At 42.5% G+C, this 22431-nt stretch overlaps 1 protein-coding gene across 1 annotated transcript in view; it reads right to left on the reverse strand.

The window, feature by feature from the left end:
• fgd5a (FYVE, RhoGEF and PH domain containing 5a) overlaps nucleotides 1–22431 on the reverse strand; it is a 250765-nt gene that overhangs the window by 133264 nt on the left and 95070 nt on the right. The window contains exons 6-8 of the mRNA XM_059944304.1: nucleotides 20691–20845; nucleotides 20023–20182; nucleotides 6566–6650 (exon numbers count right to left, since the gene is read on the reverse strand). Of these exons, the coding sequence (XP_059800287.1) occupies nucleotides 6566–6650; nucleotides 20023–20182; nucleotides 20691–20845 (400 nt within the window). The remainder of the gene's footprint in view (nucleotides 1–6565; nucleotides 6651–20022; nucleotides 20183–20690; nucleotides 20846–22431) is intronic.

Raw genomic sequence — 22431 nt, forward strand, 5'->3', positions numbered from 1 at the left:
GATGTTGCTGGGACTGGAGGGCCTAAGTTATAAGGAAAGATTGAATAGGCTAGGACTTTATTCCTTAGAATGTAGAAGATTGAGAGATTTGACAGAGTTATACAAAATTATGAGGGGTATTCATACTGTAAATACAATAGGCATTTTCCACTGAGGCTGGGTGGGACTACAACCAGAAGCCATGTGGTAAAGGTGAAAGGTGAAAAGTTTAAGAGGAACATATTGAGAAACTTCTTCATACCAACTGATGAGCTGCCTTAATAACTGTTGTCCAGTAGCACTCACAATTACAGTGGTGAAACGCTTTGAGAGATTGGTCATAACTAGAACCTACTCCTACCTCACCAAGGCCTGGGCCCACTGCCATTTGCCTATCACAACAATAGGTCTATGGCAAATGCAGTCTCAAAGGCACTTCACATGGCCCTAGATCACCTGGACAATACAAACACCTATATCAGGATGCTGTTCATTTACTAGAGCTCAGCATTTAACAACCTTCATTCCCACAGTCCAGATTAATAAGCCCATTAATGGGCTTATTACATGGGCCTTTGTACCTCCCTCTGCAACTGGATTCTCTACTTCCTAACCAGAAGACCACAATCTCTGCGGATTGGAAATAACATCTTCTCCTCATTGACAATCAACACTGGTGCACATCAGGGGTGTAGCTTAGCCCACTGCTCTACTCTGACTATACCTATGACTGTGTGGCTAGGCATAGCTCAAATACTATCTATAAATTTGCTGATGATACAACCATTGTTGGTAGAAACTCAAATGAAAATGAGAGAGCGTACAGAAGCAAGATATACCAGCTAGTTGATGCAGCACTAACCATGCACTCAACATAAGACGAAAGAGCTGATTGTGGGCAGTAAGGGTAAGATGAGGGAATATGAACCAATCCTCATAAAGGGATCATAAGTAGGAAGAGTGAGTAATTTCCTGGGTGTCAAGATCACTGAGGATCTAACCTGGTCCCAACATGTCAATGCAGCTATAAACAAAGGCAAGACAGCAGCCATATTTCATTAGGAATTTGAGGAGATTTGCTTTGTCACCTAAAACACTCAAAACTTCTACAAATGAAGAGCATTCTGACAGGTTGCATTACTGTCTGAAATGGGAGGGTTGGCTATTGCACCGGACTGAAAGAAGCTACAGAGATTGGTAAAATTAGTCAGCTCCATCTAGGGTTCGAGCCCCTGTAGAATCCAAGACATCAAGGAGCAGTGCCTCAGAAAGGTGATGTCCATTATTACGGACCCCCCCTCACCCAGGACAGCCCTCTTCTCATTGTTACTTTCAGGAAGGAGCCTGAAGGCACACACTCAGCGATTCAGGAACAGCTTCTTCTCCTCCGCCATCTGATTCCTAAATTGACATTGAACCCATGAACACTACCTCACTTTCATTATTTCTATTTTTGCACTATTATATATACTTTCTGCAATTGATTTACTTTTCTTCTATATTATCATGTATTGCATTGTAATGCTGTTGTTAAGTTAACAAATTTCATGCCATATGCTGGTGATCCAAAATCTGATTCTGATTCATTCAATGGGTCATGAGAGTGTGAAACGAGCTGCCAACACAATGCAATCAATGCAAGTTTGATTTCAACATGTAAGCAAAGTTTGGATAAGTACGTCAAAGGTAGAGATATGGAGGGCTATGATCCTGGTACAATTCAATGGGAGTAGGCAGTTTAGGTTGTTTTTACATGGACTGGATGGGCCAAAGGACTGTTCCTGTGCTGTACTTTTCTATGACTCTGTAACTGTAGCTAAACTTGTAGCACAGTTGCAGATTGGCAGGTATGATGTTGTGGGCATCAGTGAATTGTAGCTGAAAGAAGATTATAGCTGGGAGCTTAATGTCCAAGGACTCACATTGTATCGAAAGGACAGGCAAGTAGGCAGAGGGGGTGTGTTGGCTGTGTTGGTAAAAAATTAAATTAGATTGTTAGAAAAGTAAATCAATTGCAGTAAGTTTATATATGTATATTAAATAGTGCAAAAACATAAATAGGATCAGAAGGTGTTGAATCATTGTGGCGAGAGCTAAGAAACTGCAAAGGTAAAAAGACACTGATGGAAGTTATAAACAGAGCCCCAAACTGTAGTAAGGATGTGGTCTACAAATTACAATGAGAGATACAAAATCACAATGTTGCCATAGGCTTGGGGGGTGGGGGGAGGTGGGTTTCAATATACAGGTAGATGGGAAAATTAGGCTGGTGCTGGATCCCAAGATGGGGAATTTCTAGGACACCTACAAGATGTCTTTTTAAAACAGCTCATGGTTGAGCTCACTAGGGTATCAGCTATTCTGGATTGGGCATTGTGCAATAAACCAGAGGAAAGCTTGAGGTGAAGGAACCCTTAGGAGCCAGTGATCATGATAGAATTCACCCTGAAATTTGAGAAGGAGAAGTTAAAATCAGATGTATCAGTATTACAGTGGAATAAAAGGAGTTACAGAGCCATGAGAGAGGAAATTGACTGGAAAGGAACATTGACAGGGATGATGGCAGAGCAGCAATAGCTGGAATTTTTGGGAGCTATTTGCAAGGTACAGGATATATACATTCCAAAGAAAAAGAAGTATTCTAAAAACAGGATGACACAACAAGAGAAGTCAAAACTAACACAAAAGCCAACAAGAAGGCATATAGTAGATCAAAAGTTAGTGGGAAGTTGGAGGATTGACAAGCTTTTAAAAAACAACAGAAGGTAACTAAAAAGGTCATAAAAAAGTAAGCTAGCCAATAATATTAAAAAGAATACAAAAGCTTCTTCAGATATATAAGTTGTAAAAGAAAGGTGATAGTAGATATTGGACTACTGGAAAATGATGTTGGAGAGGTAGTAATGAGAGATAAGGAAATGGCAGACAAACTGAATAATTAACAAGAGAAAATCTGCAGATGCTGTAAATCCAAACAACACACACACACAATGCTGGAGGAACTCAGCAGGCCAGGCAGCATCTGTGGACAAGAGTATAGATGACGTTTCGGGCCAAGACCCCCATAAAGATTGGAGAAGAAAAGATGAGGGGCCAGAGTAAAAAGTTTGGGGGGGGTGAGGAAGAATGCAAAGTGATGAGTGAAACCAGGAGGGGAGAAGGATGAGCTGAAGAGCTGGGAAGTTGACTGTAGAAAGAGATACAGGGTTGGAGAAGGGGGAAGCTGATAGGAGAGGGCAGAAGGCCATGGAGGAAAGAAAAGGAGGAGCTTCAGAGAGAGGTGATGGGCAGGTAAGGAGATAAGGTGAGAAAGGGAAATGGGAATGAGGAATGGTGAAGAAGAAGGGTTGAGGCATTACCGAAAGTTCGAGAAATCAATGTTCATGTCATCAGGTTGGAGGCTACCCAAATGGAATATAACATGTTGCTCTTCCATGCCAAGTGCGGTCTCATTGCAGAAGTAGAGGAGGCCATGGACTGACATGGAGGAATAGGAATGGGAAATGGAATTAAAATGGGTGGTTACTGGGAGATCTGGCTTTTTCTGGTGGATGGAGCATAGGTGCTTGGCAAAGTGGTCCGTCAATCTACATCAGGTCTCACCGATATTCAGAAGGCCAACTGGGAGCACCGACCACAGTACATGACCCCAACAGACTCACAGGTGAAGTGTCACCTCATTTGGAAGGACTGTTTGGGGCCCTGAATGGTAGTGAGGGAGGAGATGTAGGGGTAGGTGTAGCACTTGTTCTGTTTGCAAGAGTAAGTGCCAGGAGGGAGATCAGTGGGGAGGAAAGAATGGACAAGGGAGTCACATAGGGAATGATCCCCGCAGAAAACAAGAAGTGTGGGGGGGGGGGAGGGAAACATGTACTTGGTGGTGGGATCCCACTGAATATGGCAGAAGTTACAGAGAATTGTGCTGAATGCAGAATAAGTATTTTGCATCAGCCTTCATTATGGAGGACACCAGCAGTATGCCAGATGTTCAAGAGTGTCAGGGGGCAGAAGTGTGAAGTTCTGCCCCCTGAACAATGTTCTTGGGAAAATGAAAGGTCTGAATGTAAATAAGTCACCTGGACCAGATGGTGTACACCCCTAGGGTTCTGAAAGAAGTGGCTACAGGGGTTGTGGAGGCATTAGTAATAACATTTCAAGAATTAATTGATTCCAGCATGCTTCAGGAGGTATGGAAAATTGCAAATGTCACTCCACAGATAAAAGAAAGGAAATTATAGGCCAGTTAATCTCACCTAAGTAGTTAGGGAGATGTTGAAGTTATTTGTTAAGGATGTGGTTTTGGGGTACATGATAAAATAGGCCATAGACAGCATGGTTTCCTTAAGGGAAAATCTTGCCTGTGGAATTCTTTGACGATATAACCAGCAGGTTAGACAAAGTGGATGTTGTATACTTAGATTTCCAGAAGGTGCCACACATGAAGCTGCTTAACAAGAGCCCATGGTATTATAGGAAAGATACTAGCATGAATAGAGCTTTTGCTGATTAGCAGGAGGCAAAGAGTGGGAATAAAGAGAGCCTTTTCGATTTGGCTGCCAGTGACTAGTGGTGTTCCACAGGGACTGTGTTGGGATGCTTCTTTTTGAGTTATGTGTCAATGATTTGGACAATGGAATTGATAGATTTGTGATCAAGTTTGTGAATAATATGAAGACAGGTGGAGGAGCAGGTAGTTTTAAGTAAGCTGAGAAGCTGCAGAAGGACGACAGATTAGGAAAATTGACCAAAAATGGCAGATGGAATGCAGTGTCAGGAAGTGTACATTTGTGCAATTTTGTAGAAGAAATAAAAGTGTAGACTATTTTCTACATGGAAAGAGAATTCAAAAATTTGAGGTGCAAAGAAACTTGGGAGTTCTCCTGCAGAATTCTCTAAAGGTTAATTTGCAGTTTGAGTCAGTGATTAGGAAAGCAAATGTGATGCTGGAAATATAGAAACATAGAAAACCTACAGCACAATACAGGCCCTTCGGCCCACAAAGATGTGACGAACATGTCCCTACCTTAGAACTACCTAGGGTTACCCATAGCCCTCTATCTTTCTAAGTTCCATGTAGCCATTCAGGAGTCTCTTAAAAGACCCTATCGTTTCCGCCTCCACCACCGTCACCAGCAGCCCATTCCACGCACTCACTACTGCCTGCATAAAAAACTTACCCAACATCTCCTCTGTACCTACTTTCAAGCACCTTAAAACTATGCCCTCGTGTGCTAGCCATTTCAGCCCTGGGGAAAAGCTTCTGACTAGCCACACAATCAATGCCTCTCATTATCTTGTAACACCTCTATCAGGTCACCTCTCATCCTCCGTTGCTCCACGGAGAAAAGGCCGAGTTCACGCAACCTATTCTCACTCTCATAAGGCATACTCTCCAACCCAGGCAACATCCCTGTAAATCTCTTCTGCACCCTTTCTATGGTTTCCACGCCCTTCCTGTAGTGAAGCAACCAGAATATTTAGCAATCATTTGAAGAGGACTCGAATATAATAGCAAAGATGTAATGATATCGGGCTTTATAAAGCACTGGTGAGGCCTCATTAAAGTATTGTAGACAGTTTTGGGCCCCTTATTTAAGAAAGGATGAGCTGACATTGGAGAGGTTTCAAAGGATGTTCATGAAAATGAACCTGGGATTGAAAGGCTTGTCATATGTGGAGTGTTTGATGGCTCTAGGTCTGTACTCACAGGAATTCAGAAGAATGCAACCTACTGAGTGTCGAAATGCCTTGATAAGATGGATGCGGAAAGGATGTTTCCTTTAATGGGTGAGTCTGTATCCTGAGGACACAGCTTCAAAATAGTGGGACATCCTTTTAGAACAAAGATAAAGAAAAATTTCCATAGCCAGAGAGTGCTGAATCTGTGGAATTTGTTGCCACGGGTGATTGTGGAGGCCAAGTCTTGGGGTATATTTAAGGCAGAAGTTATAGGTGTTTAATTCGTCAGGGCATAGGGGATATGAGGGAAGGCAGGAGATTGGTGCTGAGTGGGAAAATGGATCACGCAGGATAAAATGGCAGAGCAGACTCGATGGGTCAAATGGCCTAATTCTGCGTGAAGGAAACATACCTCCAGGGCGGTAAGGGTGAGGAACAAGCTAGTGGAAGTTCAATTGCAACACTTAACAGAAGAATGGATAGGTACATGAATGAGAGGGGTATGAAGAACTATGGTCTGGGTGCAGGTAAAATACGTTGGCATGGACAAGATGGGCCAAATAGCCTACTCCCGTGCTATAATGTTCTATTGCGTCATTAGCTGAGGACATAGAAAATGAGAGCAGTATAGGTTCAAATGCATAGAACAACACCATTAGGCAACACCACACTATGAGAAGGGCATGAATACACAGAGAAAGATTGGGTAAGATCCACTAGGATATTGCCTGGGATGGAATGTATCAGTATGACGAAAGACTGAATAAGCTGGATCTGTATTCCTTGGAGAAGAAAAAGCTGAAGGAGGAGCTCACAGAGTTATACAGGATGATGAGCAGTACAGAGTACAAACCTCCCACCCACACAGCACAGGTTCAGGGTAAGGAGCAGACACGGGTCCCCCTACCTGTTAGGTGATGATGGTAGAGTGACACTTGCCGGAGGGTCCTGAAGAGCTGCTGCTTCACACGGGCACACTCTGAGACAGGCACCTGGAAAACCAGGAAGACAAATATAAAAATCTCCATTCCAAGCAAATCATACAATTCACTCCGAAGTCTGACCCAGAAATAGCGTGTAACAAAGTACTGCACAAACAGGACGCCCAAAATATTCACACACAGAATCAAAGATAGGGTACACCTTCTCTCAGCAGGAAGGAACATGCAGAGACAAATGGAGAGTGCTAAAAGTCAGGATGAAGTTCAACGAATCTTCAGCAGTTGTCCAGACCAATAAAGACCTGTACTATAGAACAAATAATGATACACTACAGAACAAGTCATGATGTTGTGTCAACCTTTGAACTTACTCTAAGATCAATCTGACCCTTCCCTCCAATATAACCTTCTATTTTTCTAACATCCATGCGTCTATCTAAATGTTTTTAAATTACATGTATAGGAAACAGAGAGCAAATAAGGTACTTGAGGAGTATAAAAAGTGCAAAAAAAATTTAAGAAAGAAATCAGGAGGGCTAAAAGAAGACATAAGGTTGCTTTGGTAGTCAAGGTGAAGGATAATCCAAAGAGCTTCTACAGGTATATTAATTGCAATAGGATAGTAAGGGATAAAATTGGTCCTCTTGAAGTGGTCGGCTATGCATGGAACCAAAAGAAATGGGGGAGATCTCAAATGATTTTTTTGCATCTGTATTTACGAAGGAAACTGGCCTGGAGTCAATATAAATACGGCAAACAAGTAGTGAGGTCATGGAACCTATACAGATTGAAAAGGATGAGGTGCTTGCCATCCTGAGGTAGATCAGAGTAGATAAATCCCCAGGACCTGACAGGGGATTTGAAGGAGACTAGTGCTGAAATTGCAGGGGCCCTGGCAGATATATTTAAAATGTCCGTATCTACGGGTCAGGTGCCAGAAGATTGGAGGATAGCTCAAGTTGTTCTGTTGTTTAAAAAAGGCTCTAAAAGTAATCCGGGAAATTATAGGCCAGTAAGTTTGACATCAGTAGTAGGTAAATTATTGGAAGGAGTACTAAGAGATAGGATCTACAAGTATTTGGATAGACATGGTCTTATTAGGGAGAGTCAACATGGCTTTGTTCGTGGTAGGTCATGTTTAACAAATCTATTAGAGTTTTTCAAGGAGGTTACCAGGAAAGTGGATGAAGGGAAGGCAGTGGATGTTGTCTACATGGACTTCAGTAAGGCCTTTGACAAGGTCCCGCATGGGAGGTTAGTTAGGAAGATTCAGTCGCCAGGTATACATAGTGAGGTAGTAAATTGAATTAGGCATTGGCTCAATGGGAGAAGTCAGAGAGTGGTAGTGGAGGATTGCTTCTCTGAGTGGAAGCCAATGACTAGTGGTTTGCCACAGGGATCGGTGCTGGATCCATTGTTATTTGTCATCCATATCAATGATCTGGATGATAATGTGATAAATTGGATAAGCAAATTTGCTGATGATACAAAGATTGGAGGTGTAGTGGACAATGGGGAAGGTTTTCAAAGCTTACAGAGGGATTTGGACCAGCTGGAAAAATGGGCTGAAAAATGGCAGATGGAGTTTAATACAGACAAGTGTGAGGTATTGCACTGTGGAAGGACAAACCAAGGTAGAACATGCAAGGTAAATGGTAGGGCACTGAGGAGTGCAGTAGAACAGAGGGATCTGGGAATACAGATACAAAATTTCCTAAAAGTGGCGTCACAGGTAAATAGGGTCATAAAGAGAGCTTTTGATGCATTGGCTTTTATAAATCAAAGTATTGAGTTTGAGTTGGAATGTTATGGTGAGGTTGTATAAGGCATTAGTGAGGCCAAATTTGGAGCATTGTGTGCAGTTTTGGTCACTGAATTACAGGAAGGATATTAATAAGGTAGAAAGAGTAAAGAGAAGGTTTACAAGGTTGTTGCTGGGACTTGAGAAACTGAGTTACAGAAAAAGGTTGAATAGGTTAGGAATTTATTCCCTGTAGCGTAGAAGAATGAGGGGAGATTTGATAGAGGCATATAAAATTATGATGGGTATAGATAGAGTGAATGCAAACAGGCTTTTTTCCACTGAGGCTAGGGGAGAAAAAAACCAGAGGACCTGGGTTAAGAGTAAAGGGGGAGAAGTTTAAAGGGAACATTAGAGGGGGCTTCTTCACACAGAGAGTGGTGGGAGTGTGGAATGAGCTGCCAGATGAAGTATAAATGTGTGCTCACTTTTAACATTTAAGAACAGCTTGGACAGGTACATGGATGAGAGGTGTATGGAGGGATATGTTCCAGGTGCAGGTCAGTGCGACTAGGCAGAAAAATGGTATGGAACATCCGAGAAGGGCCAAAAGGCCTGTTTCTGTACTGTAATGTTCTATAGTTCTAAAGTTGTGCCAAACATGTCCCTACCTTAGAAATTACTAGGCTTACTTGTAGCCCTCTAGTTTTCTAAGCTCCATGTACCTATCCAAAAGTCTCTTAAAAGACCCAATTGTAGCCGCCTCCACCACCGTTGCCAGCAGCCCATTCCATGCACTCACCACTCTCTGAGTAAAAAACTTACCCCTGACATCTCCTCTGTACCTACTCCCCAGCACCTTAAATCTGTGACTTCTTGTGGCAACCATTTCAGCCCTGGGAAAAAGTCTCTGACTGTCCATATGATCAATGTTTCTCATCAACTAATACACCTCTACCAGGTCACCTCTCATCCTCTGTCGCTCTAAGGAGAAAAGGCCGAGTTCACTCAACCTATTTTCATAAGGCATGCTCCCCAATCCAGGCAACATCCTTGTAAATCTCCTCTGCACACTTTCCATTGCTTTCACATCCTTCCTATAGTGAGGTGACCAGAACTGAGCACAGTACTCCAAGTGGGGTCTGACTACTTAGCTGCAACATTACCTCTCAGCTCCTAAATTCAATTCCACGATTGATGAAGGCCAATATACAGTACACTGTCTTAACCACTGAGTCAACCTGCGTAGCTGCTCTGAGCGTCCTATGGACTCAAAACCCAAGATCCTTGTGATCCTCCACACAGCCAAGAGTCTTACCATTAACTATATTCTGCCATCATGTTTGACCTACCAAAAAGAACCACTTCACACTTATCTGGGTTGAACTCCATCTGCCACTTCTCAGCCCAGTTTTACATCCTATCAATGTCCCACTGTAATCTCTGACAGCCTCCACACTATCCACGACACCTCCAACCTTTATGTCATCAGCAAACTTACTAACCAATCCCTCCACTTCCTCATCCAGGTCATTTGTAAAAATCACAAAGAGTAAGGGTCCCAGAACAGATCCCTAAGGCACTCCACTGGTGACCGGCCTCCATGCAGAACATGACCCCTCTACAACCACACTTAGCCTTCTGTGGGCAAGCCAGTTCTAGATCAACAAAGCAATGTCCCCTTAGATCCCATGCCTCCTTACTTTCTCAATAAGCCTTGTATGGGGTAACTTATCAAATGCCTTGCTGAAATCCATATACACTACATCTACTGCTCTTTATCAATGTGTTTAATCACATCCTCAAAAATTCAATCAGGCTCGTAAGACCTGCCCTTGACAAAGCCATGCTAACTATTCCTAATCATATTATGCCTCTCCAAATGTTCATAGATCCTGCCTCTCAGGATCTTCTCCATCAACTTAACAACCACTGAGGTAAGGCTCACTGGTCTATAATTTCCTGGGCTATCTCTACTCCGTTTCTTGAATAACGGAACAACATCCGCAACCGCAATCCACAATTGTGTTCAATTCTGGTCACCTCATTATAGGAAGGATGTGGAAGCTATGGAGAGGGTGCAGAGGAGATTTACCAGGATGTTGCCTGCTTTGGAGAACAAGTCATATGAAGCTAGGTTAGCAGAGCTGGGACTTTTCTCTTTGGAGCGTAGAAGAATGAGAGGGGACTTGATAGAGGTCTACAAGATTATGAGAGGCACAGATAAGGTGGATAGTCAGTACCTGTTTCCCAGGGCACCAACAGCAAACACCAGAGGGCATATGTACAAAATTAAGGGAGGGAAGTTTAGGGAAGACATCAGGGGTAAGTTTTTTTACACAGAGGGTTGTGAGTGCCTGGAATGACTTGCCAGGAATGGTGGTGGAGGCTAAAACTATTCAGGGTATTTAAGAGTCTCTTGGACAGGCACATGGATGAAAGAAAAATAGAGGGTTATGAGGTAGTGTGGGTTTAGTACTTTTTTTAAAGGATTATATGGGTCAGCACAACATGAAGGGCTGAAGGGCCTGTAGTGTTCTATGGCTTAAACCTCCAATCCTCCAGAACCCCTCCCATCACCATTGATGCTGCAAAGATTATTGCCAGAGGCTCAGCAATCTCCTCCCTCGTCTCCCACTGTAGCCTAGGGTAGAAATCATCCGGTTCCAGCAAAGTATCCAACTTGATGCTTTCCAAAAGATCCAGCACATCCTCTTTCTTAATATCTACATGCTTAAGCTTTTCAGTCTGCTGCAATTGATCACTACTCTCACGAAGATCCTTTTCCATAGTGAATACTGAAGTAAAGTATTCATTAAGTACCTCTGCTATTTCCTCCGGTTCCATACAAACTTCCCCACTGTCACACTTGATAGGTCCTATTCTTTCATGTTTTATTCTCTTGCTCTTCACATACTTGTAGAATGCCTTGGGGTTTTCCTTAATCCTGCCTGCCAAGGCCTTCTCATGGCCCCTTCTAGCTCTCCTAATTTCCTTAAGCTCCTTCCTGTTAACCTTAAAATCTTCTAGATCTCTAACATTACCTAGCTCTCTGAACCTTTTGTAAGCTTTTCTTTTCTTCTTGACTAGACTTATTACAGCCTATGTACACCACAGTTCCTGTACATTACCATAACTTCCCTGTCTCTTTGGAGTGTACCTATGCAGAACTCCACACAAATATTAACCATATAACCATATAACAATTACAGTATGGAAACAGGCCACCTTGGCCCTTCTAGTCCATGCTGAATGCTTACTCTTACCTAGTCCCACCTACCTGCACTCAGCCCATAACCCTCCATTCCTTTCCTGTCCATATACCTATCCAATTTTTTTAAATGACAACATTTAAAAACCTGCCTCTACCACTTCTACTGGAAGTTCGTTCCACACAGCTACCACCCTCTGAGTAAAGAAGTTCCCCCTCCTGTTACCCCTAAACTATTGCCCCTTAAATCTCAACTCATGTCCTCTTGTTTGAATCTCCCCTACTCTCAATGGAAAAAGCCTATCCACACCAACTCTATCTATCCCCCTCATAATTGTAAATACCTCTATCAAATCCCCCCTCAACCTTCTACACTCCAAAGAATAAAGACTTAACTCGTTCAACCTTTCCCTGTAACTTAGGTAACATTCTAGTTAGATGTATATTCCCTGAGCATTTACTGCATTTCTTCCATACTTTTCCCTGAGAACATCTGTTTCCAATTTAAGCTTCCAATTTCCTGCCTAATAGCCTCATAATTCCCCTTACTCCAATTAAGCACTTTTCTAACTTGTCTGTTCCTATCTCTCTCCAATGCTTTTGTAAAGCAGATAGAATTATGATCACTATCTCCAAAATGCTCTCCCACTGAGAGATCTGACCCCTGACCAAGTTAATTTCCCAATCCCAAATCAAGTACAATTCTCCTCTTGTAGGCTTAGCTACATATTGTGTCAAGAAACCTTCCCTAACCCACCTAACAAACTCCACTCCATCTAAACCGCTTGCTCTAGGGAGATGCCAATCGATATTTGAGAGATTAAAAACTCCCATCACAACAACTCTGTTAGTATTACACCTTTCCAGGATATGTTTCCCTATCTGCTCCTCGATATCCCTGTTACTATTGGACAACCTAGAAAAATCACCCAGTAAAGTTATTGACCCCTTCCTGTTCCTAATCTCCACCCACAGAGACTCCGTAGACAATCCCTCCATGACGTCCACCTTTTTTGCAGCCGTGACACCATCTCTGATCAACAGTGCCACAACCCCACCTCTTTTGCCTCCCTCCCTGCCCTTTCTGAAACATCTAAAACCTGGCACTTGAAGTAACCATTCCTGTCTCTGAGCCATCCAACTCTCCGTAATGGCCACCACATCATATCTCCAAATACTGATCCACGCTCTAACCTTATCTGCTTTATTCACAATACTCCTTGCTTTAAAATAGATACATCTCAAATCTTCGGTCTGAGTGAGCCAGTCACCTCTTCCCCAGTCTCTTCAGTTTGGTTCCCACTTCCCAACAATTCCAGTTTAAATTTTCCCCAGAAGCCTTAGCAAACCTCCCCACCAGGATATTGGTCCCCCTGGGATTCAAGTGCAACCCATCCTTTTTGTACAGGTCACACCTGCGCCAAAAGAGGTCCTAATGATCCAGAAATCTGAATCCCTGCCTCCTGCTCCAATCCCTCAGCCACGCATTAATCCTCCACCTCATTCTATTCCTATTCTCACTGTCGTATGGCAAAGGCAATAATCCCGAGATTACTACCTATGTGATCCTGTTTCTCAACTGCCTTCCTAACTCCCTGTAGTCTTTTTTCAGGACCTCTTCCATTTTCCTACCTATATCAATGGTACCAATATGTACCACGACCTCTGGCTGTTCTCTCTCCCACTGCAGGATATCTTGGACGCAATCTGAAACATCCCAGACCCTGGCACCTGGGAGGCAAACTACCATCCAATTTTCTTTCCTGCGTCCACAGAATCGCCTGACTGACCCCTTAACTATAGAGTTGCCTATCACTACTGCTTTCCTCTTCCTTTCCCTACCCGTCCTTATCAAATACCTTACTAAGATCCATATACATCACATTCACTGTTCTACCTTTATCAATGTGCTTTGTCACATCGTCATAGATTTCAATCAGGCTTGTGAGGCATGACCATCCCTCACAAAGCCATACTAACTATCCCTATTCAGATTATGCTTCTCCAATTGTTCATAAATCCTGTCTCTATGAATCTTCCCCAAAACTTTGCTCACCACTGACATTAAAAACACATTGGTCCATAACTCCCAGTGTTATTCCTACTTCCTTTCCTGAACAAAGGAATAACTTTTACCACCCTCCAATTATCCAGTACAACTCCTGTGGCTAGTGAAGACACAAAGATCATCACCAAAGGCACAGCAATCTCTTCCCTCAAATCTCATAGTATCTTATGAATCCTAATATTTTTCAAACTTTCCAACACATCCTCTTTCTTAGCATCAATATGTTCAACCATATTTGACTGTTTTACATTGAGCTCACAATCATCAAGGTTCCTCTCAGGTTGAACATGGGCAAGGAACCCCCTCCTGAGTACTATCTACTGTCCTCCCTCAGGACGGTATGCTTCTACATGATGAACAGTTGGAATGGGTACAGAAAGCAGTGTTAGAACAGTGACATCTACCCAACCACATGGTACATTGTCTCATTCACAACAAGCAGGATAAACCCAATACATCGACCTGCCCAATCAGTGCATGCTCAACCATCAGGGAAGTGAAGGCAGTGATATCAATAGCCTGCTCATAATGTCCAGTTTGGGATTCTCCATCTCAACCCAGATTCCAGACATCATCTCAGCCTTGGTCCAAACAAGAGCCTTGAGCCTATCTTGAAGGAAGAGTTAAAAGCAGCTGACGTCCAGCACAGCAGTTGCTTTTGAGTATTCTGTGAGTAGCTGTGTTTGAGGTGTCAGTGCTGAGGATTTGTCTCAAGAGGCTTTGGCCCAGGGCTGAGCAATCTGTGGTCTTGGTGCTTAATGATGGTAGTCACTAACTCCTCCTGCAGGATGTGGGAGGTCAGAGACACTTCCGGTGTCCGTGATAATTATAGCTGTGGGTAGCTGCAGTTTCTGACTGACCACATTGAGCAAATGGAGCTGTGTTTGGACTCCAGGATGCTGAAAACATCATAGATAGCAGCTTTAGTGACATAATCACCCAGTGGATACAGGTAGGAAAGATGGAGGGATCAGGCAGACAGTCCCTCAGCCAGGGCTGCCTCTGATGTACAAAAGGCTGGGGCGGAGACAAGGAAAGAGATATAGTGATAGAAGACTTGATTATCATGGGGACAAACTGGTGAACCTGTGGCCATGAACAGGACTCCAGGATGGTGCAATACCAGGATCAAAGATGTTCTTTTCAAGGTTAAGAGTGCAGTAGCAAATGAAGGTCATAGTGCACAATGGCAGAAAAGCAATTGGATCCTGCATAGTGAATGTGGGGTGTTAGGCAGAAGGTTACTAAGTAGGATCTTCAAGAATTGTAAGCTCTGGATGCCACGTGCTAAGTGACGATAGGAATAAGCGAATAGGAGATGTAAATATGTGAGTGAGGACATGGTGCAGGAGGGAGAGATTCATGTTCTTGGACCATTGAGATCTCTTCTCGAGCAGTGGAGTGATGCATTTTGGGAAGTTAAGGCAGGGCAGGACATATACAGTGAATGGCAGAGTCTTGGGGACTGTTGTAAAACCGAGAGGCCTAGTACTATAAGTTCCCTGAAAATGGTGAGAATAAATGCTGTGCCTCTGTTCAAGAAAGGAAGTAAAGATAATCCAGGTAATTTAGGCCAGTGAGCATTAGGTCAGTGGTAGGGAACCTATTGGTGAGAATACCTAAGAATATGATTAATGTGCATTTGGTCTACTTAGGGACAATCAACAAGACATTGTGAAGGGCAAGCAAAACTATACAAACTTGATAGAGCATTTTAATGAGGTGACAAAGAAACTTGGATGAAAATAAGACAGTGAGTATTATGTACATGGACTGTAGAAAGGTATTTGAAAAGGTTCCATGTGGTTGATTGATACAAAAAAATAAAGATCCACGGGAGGGTGAGTTGCAGAACTGGCTTGCCATTAGAAGGCAGAGAGCAGAGGTGGAAGGCTGTGTTATTCTGGCTATAGGTCCGTGACCAGTTGTGTTCTTCAAGGATCAGTTTTGGGATTTCTTTTGTTTGTCAGAATCAGAATCAGAATCAGCATCAGGTTTATTATCACTGCCTGTGTTGTGAAATTTGTTAACTTAGCAGCAGCAATTCAATGCAACACATAATATAAAAGAAAAAAGCAAAAATAAAGTATATGAATATTGAATAAAGTAAAATTACTGTATATGAATATTGAATAGATTAAAAATTGTGCAAAAACAAAAATAATATATATTAAAAAGTGAGGTAGTGTTCAAGGATTCAATGTCCATTTCGGAATAGAATGGCAAAGGGGAAGAATCTGTTCCTGAATCACTGAGTGTATACCTTCAAGCTGCTGTACCTCCTACCTGATGGTAACAATGAGAAAAAGGGCATGCCCTGGGTGCTAGGGGTCCTTAACAATAGACTTTCTGAGACACCACTCCTTGTCGATGTCCTGGGTACTTTGTAGGCTAGTACACAAGATGGAGCTGAGTAAATTTATGACCCTCTGTAGCTTCTTTTGGTCCTGTACAGTAGCCACCCATACCAGACAATGAGGCAGCCAGTCAGAATGCTCTCCACAGTACACCTGTAGAGTCTTTGAGTGTTTTTGTTGACATACCAAATCTCTTCAAACTCCTAATGAAGTATAGTCACTGTTTTGCCTTCTTTAAAGCTACATCAATGTTTTGGGACCAGGTTAGATACTCAGAGATCTTGACACCCAGGTACTTGAAACTACTCATTCTCTCCACTTCTGATCCTTCTATTGGTATGTGTTCCTTCATCTTATCCTCCCTGAATTCCACAATCAGCTCTTCATCTTAATGATTAGTGCAAGATTGTTGCTGTGACACCACTCCACTAGCTTCTCACTTCTGTAGGCCTTCTCATCTCCATCTGAGGTTCTATCAACAATGGTTGTTTCATTAGCAAATTTAAAGATGGTCTTTGAGCTGTGCCTAGCCACACAGTCATGTTTATACAGAGAGTAGAAGTGAGCTAAGCACACACTCCTGAGGTGTACCAGTTTTGATCTTCAGCGAGAAGGAGATATTATTACCAATCCGCACAAATTGTGGTCTTCTGGTTAGGAAGTTGGGGATCCAATTGCAGAGGGAGGTACAGAGGCCCACAACCTGTAACTTATCAATTAGGATTGCGGGAATAACAGTGTTAAATGCTGAGCTATAGTAGATGAACAGCATCCTGACATAGGTGTTCATATTGTCCAGGTGGTCTAAGGCTATGTAAAGAACCATTGAGATTGCATCTGCCATTGGCCTATTGTGGAGATAGGCAAATTGCAGTAGGTCCAGATCCTTGCTGAGGCAGTTCAGTCTAGTCATGAGCAACCTCTCAAAACATTTCATTAATGTAGATGTGAACGCTACTGGGCAACAGTTATTAAGACAGCTCACATTATTCTTCTTAAACTCTGGTATAATTGCTGCTTTTTTAAAGCAAGTGGGAACTTCCACCCATAGCAGTAAGAGGTTGAAAAAGTCCTTGAATACACCCGTCAGTTGGTTGGCAGAAGTTTTCAGAGCCTAACCAGGTACTCTATCGGGGCCTTCTGCCTTGCAAGGGTTCACCCTCTTTAAAAACACCCTAACATCGGCCTCTGAGACAGAGATTACAGGGTCACCAGGTACAGCAGGGACCTTCACAGCTGTAGTTATATTCTCCCTTTCAAAGTGGGCATAGAAGGTGTTGAGTTCATCTGGTACTGAAGAATCAATGCCATTCATGCTATTGGGTTTCGCTTTGTAGGAAGCAACGTCTTACAAACCCTGCCAGAGTTGCTGTGCATCTGATGTCACTTCCAACCGCATTCAAAATTAACTCTTTGCCCTTGAAATCGCCCTCTGCAAATTATACCTGGTTTTCTGGTACAAACCTGAGTCAACAGACTTGAATATCACAGATCTAGCCTTCAGCAGACAATGTACCTCCTGTTTCATCCATGGCTTTCAGTTTGGGAATGTACAGCAAGTCTTTGTAGGCACATACTCATCCACACAGGTTTTAATGAAGACTGTAACAACTGCAGCATATTCATCCAGATTCAAAAATGAATTCCTGAATACAGTCCAGTCCACCGACTCAAAGCAGTCTTGTAGGCTCTTCTGTGTTTCCCTTGTCCATACCTTCTTGGTCCTCACTATTGGTGCTGCAGTCTTCAGTCTCGGCCTGTACTCAGGGAGTAGAAGTATAGCCAGGTGATCAGACTTCCTGAAGTGAGGGCATTGAATAGCACGGTAGACATTCTTAATAGTGGTGTAACAATGGTCATTAAAACCTGTGTGGATGAGTTTCTTCTGGTATTGCAAGTGATCCATTGATGGTAATTGTTTAGTGATTTTTTTTTCAGACTGGCCTGGTTAAAATCCCCCAAAATGAGGGTGAAGGCATCAGGGTGCACTGTTTTGTGCATATTGATCCCATTTCTCAGATCATCTGAAGCCTGATTGACATTGGCCTGAGGTGAAATCAAGGTGCACTGGCCTTCATCAATCATGGGATTGAGTTTAAGAACCCGAAAGGTAATATTGCAGCTACATAGGACCCAGGTCAGACCCCACTTGGAGTACTGTGCTCAGTTCTGGTCACCTCACTGCAGGAAGGATGTACTACATAGAAAGGCAGCAGAGGAGATTTACAAGGATGTTGCCTGAATTGGGGAGCTGCCTTATGGGAATAGGTTGAGTGAACTCGGTCTTTTCTCCTTGGAACAACGGAGGATGAGAGGTGACCTGATAGAGGTGTTTAAGATGATGAGTGGCATTGATTGTGTGGATAGTCAGAGGCTTTTTCCCAGGGCTGAAATGGTTGCCACAAGAGGACACAGGTTTAAGGTGCTGGGGAGTAGATACAGAGGAGATGTCAGGGTTAAGTTTTTTACTCAGAGGGTGGTGAGTGCGTGGAATGGTCTGCCAGCGATGGTGGTGGAGGCAGAAATGATAGGGTCTTTTAGAGACTCCTGGATGGCTACATGGAGCTTAGAAAAATAGAGGGCTATGGGTAAGGTTCGGCATAGCTTTATGGGCCGAAGGGCCTGTATTGTGCTGTAGGTTTTCTATGTTTCTATGTTATACCACTACCACAATGATCACAGAAATTTCACGTGGTAGGTAAAATGATAGATATAACTGCTAGATATTCCAGGTCTAGTGAGCAGAATTGGGACAGCACTGATATATTTGTGCACCAAGAGAAGTTGACCTTCACATCTGCTTTTGAGAGACTCTATAAATCTCTCCTGATATTTGTGATACATATGAATGATTTGGATGGATTAGCAAGATTTGTGGAGTTGTGGACAGTGTAATGGATAGTCAAGAAATACAGCGGGATATTGTTCAGGTATAGAGGTAAGTGGCAGATGGACCAGTTTAATCTGGGCAAGTGTGAAATGTTGTAATTTGGGAAGTCAAATGAAAAGATGAATGATATTCATCTTAATATCATTGAGAATTGAGCTATCTTGAAGGTCCAGTTCCATAGTTCACTAAAAATAGCTGGGGAAGTGGATAAGGTGGTTAGGAAGCTGTATGGCATTCTTGCTTTCATTCGTAGGGGTAGTGAGTAAAGAAGTCATGCTGCACCTATATGAAACTTTAGTAGACAGTACTTGGCGTATTGTGTGTCATTCTAATCACCCCATTATAGGAAGGATGTGGAGTGGGTGCATAAGAGGATGCAGCCTGTGTTAGACGGCATTAGTTATAAGGAAATGTTCAAACTTTGGTTGTTCTCCCTAGAGAGTTAGAGGCTGTGTTGTTAAAGCTATTTAAGTATTGAATTTTATTATATTTTATAGCCAAATAATAAAAAATCACTTTTTAAAATTATGAGAAGCATAGATAGGGTAGACAGTCAGAATCTGTTTTGGTAGAAATGTCAAATTCCTGAGGTTAGAGTAAGGGAGGTTTACAGGCAACAGAAGGGGCATTTTATTTTGGCAGATAGTGGTAGGTGTCTGGAATGGGTTGCCAAAGGTATTTGTGGAATCAGGCCATTTCAGGTAGACACATGAACGTGAGTTTATCTAAAATGGCCTTTGAACATGATTATGAGTCTATCCAAAAGGGTGCTTTTAGGTAGGCACACGAATATGATGGGAATGTATATGGATGATACATGAGGAGAACCTTTATTATAAATTGGCATCAATATCAAATGGCCTGTCCAATGCTGTACTGTTCAATGTTCTATAGGCCAAATAATACAGAAACAGGAGATGCAGTTAGTTCTTTGGAAGATAAAAGGAATTTGAAATTTTACAGAGAAGTTGAGCAATAAATGTGATTTAATGCCATTTAGAATGAGGTGGTTGCATTTGGTGAAACAACCAAATTATTATTTGTTTAGCAGGGCCCAGAAGTTGAACAGGAGCCAAGACAGAAGGGACATAACTTTTATAATTAAAAGTTATAAATATCATTCCTATTTGTATGAGAACAATTTGGAAAGAGTTACCTCAGACTGCAGGGGAGCAGTGGAGATTCCAGGTGCCTTCCAGCAGCTCTCTTCCAGAAAGGCAATACTGTTGTCAAACTGCTCAATATACGTGAAGTATATGCTCAGTCTTAGTCCATATTTTGACAATGCACAACCCAAACTCGGCCCAGTCTGATCCCTGGCAGCAAAACAGACAGAAGTCATTCAGGCAGGTACATTCCCTGTCCTCCATGTTGGAATATCCAGCTACATGGCTCTTCACTCGTGGTACTCTGAAACACCAACACCCCAAACCTCTGAGACGTCATTCATCCCCAAAACATGGAAGCACAAAGGCCTAACAACCAACTCATATGGGAGCCTGCTCCTGGCCAAGGAATCACTTTCAGTGTTATGATGTCCTTAGTTGTTTCCAGATTGACTAAGTGACCTTTTACCTTTAGTTTGTGCCTTCCATCAACCCTGGGCCTCAGCAGTGGGGCAAATGACTTCAGCCCAGCTGAGGCAGAGTCGGTGACTCTACACTAATCAACCACCTCTGAACCCAAAGTATTATCTTTGATCCATAGGACAGGCTAAGGAGAAGAGTCACAAGTTAGCCGTGATCTGCTACAATGCTGCTAAACAGTCTCCATCCACACTCAGCAACCCCACCTCCCCTTGTTACGGAAATGCTATGCAGGTACCACTCCAGGATGCTTCGTTCCAGCTCTCTCAGTATCTCATGGTGAACTGTGCGTAACTCATTGATGAGGTGTAGGGTATGGGTCACTCCTTCTTGGTCAATCACCAGCTGTCCATTACTATCATCCATGATCCTTGTGACCACCTCTCTGAAGTTCTGTTGAAACAGAAATGTCCAAAACTGTAAAACTAAAAACACAGTACATGGCATCCCATATTTGACTTTCTATGGCAGTACCCCCACTTCCCAAGTCTAGACAATAGCAAACTTGTCCAATCACACAACTCCCACCTTGACCCACTACGCCTACAATTTCTCTCCATTAACACAGAGGGGACAAGGAACAAGAGCTGCATAACTCTGATTCTGGTTTCAGACAGTTGTACTGAACTTCGATGAGGCCACACTTTTCATTGCTCTGTCATATGAAAAGCTTCATTAAGCTTGAGAAAGTGCAATAAATATTTATGAGAATGTTATAGCGTCATGGAGCATCATTGTTCTACATACGTAATTGGAATTGGTTTATTATTTTTCACATGTACCAAGATACAGTGAAAACCTTACCTTGCACTATTATTCATACCGAGCAAATCATTACCTTATGCACAGAGATAGTGCAATGTAAAACCGAATGCAGAATAAAGTACAGGATAAATTTTGTAGCTGTTACACTTTATTACTGCATTCTTTTGTTGTCTTACCATGTTCTAGCTCAATACACTATGCTGCAATTTGATATGCAGTACGCTTTTCACTGTATCTTGTTACAAGTGATAATAATAAACCAATTCCAATATAGTTGGCCCTCCTTATCCGCAGCTTCCGCATGCGCAAGTTCAACCAACTGCAAATTGCGAAAACCCGGAAGTGATCTTCCAGCACTTGTTTGAGTATGTACAGACTTTTTTCGTCATTAATCCCTAAACAATACAGTATAACAACCATTTTACATAACATTTACATTGTATTAGGTATTATAAGTAATCTAGAGATTATTTAAAGTATATGGGAGGATGTGTGTGGATTATCGTGCATCGGGATCAAAAGAAGTCGGAAGTTCTCTTACTAAGTAAGTCGGAACAGGTACATCCAGTATTATTTAGCACCAATTAGTCAAATGTTTGTCTTAGTATATAGTATATATTTTACCTTTCTATGCATATAAAGCACTTAAGAACGTATGTTTCAGCGCCGGGCTCGAGAACGGAATTTTCCGAGTTTGATCCAGTGACAGACCACTTCTGAAAAGCTCAAAACCCCAAAACCCAATAATTAAACCACTGTGTTGCTTAGTAATAATTGCAACTTTCATTGGGGCAGAGCCTTTCTCACTTTATCCTTTAAAGTTGTTCCGATCGTTGACCGACTGTAGCCTAACGCTTTTACAATGACCGAAGGCATTTCACCTCTTTCCGATCGCTTTATTATTTCCACTTTATTTTCAATAGTGATTATTTTCGTGAACAGAAACACTGCAGATTCAGAGCTCTGGCACGGGTCCTAATGTCCACCGTACTAAGACACGCTAAATAAGGTCTGGGGTTCCGCTGGGTCCTAAGGTCCAGTGCATAAAGACAGGCTGAATAAGGGACTTGAGCATCCACGAATTTGGTATCCGCGAGGGGTCCTGGAACCAATCCCCCGCGGATAAGGAGGGCCGACTGTACCAGCTAAGTGGTGGTAGTACAGTACAGGTGCAGTACAGTTAGACAATAGATGCAACATCATAACAAAGTAGA

Source organism: Hypanus sabinus, chromosome 19 (assembly GCF_030144855.1).
Source record: "Hypanus sabinus isolate sHypSab1 chromosome 19, sHypSab1.hap1, whole genome shotgun sequence".
NCBI lineage: Eukaryota > Metazoa > Chordata > Chondrichthyes > Myliobatiformes > Dasyatidae > Hypanus > Hypanus sabinus.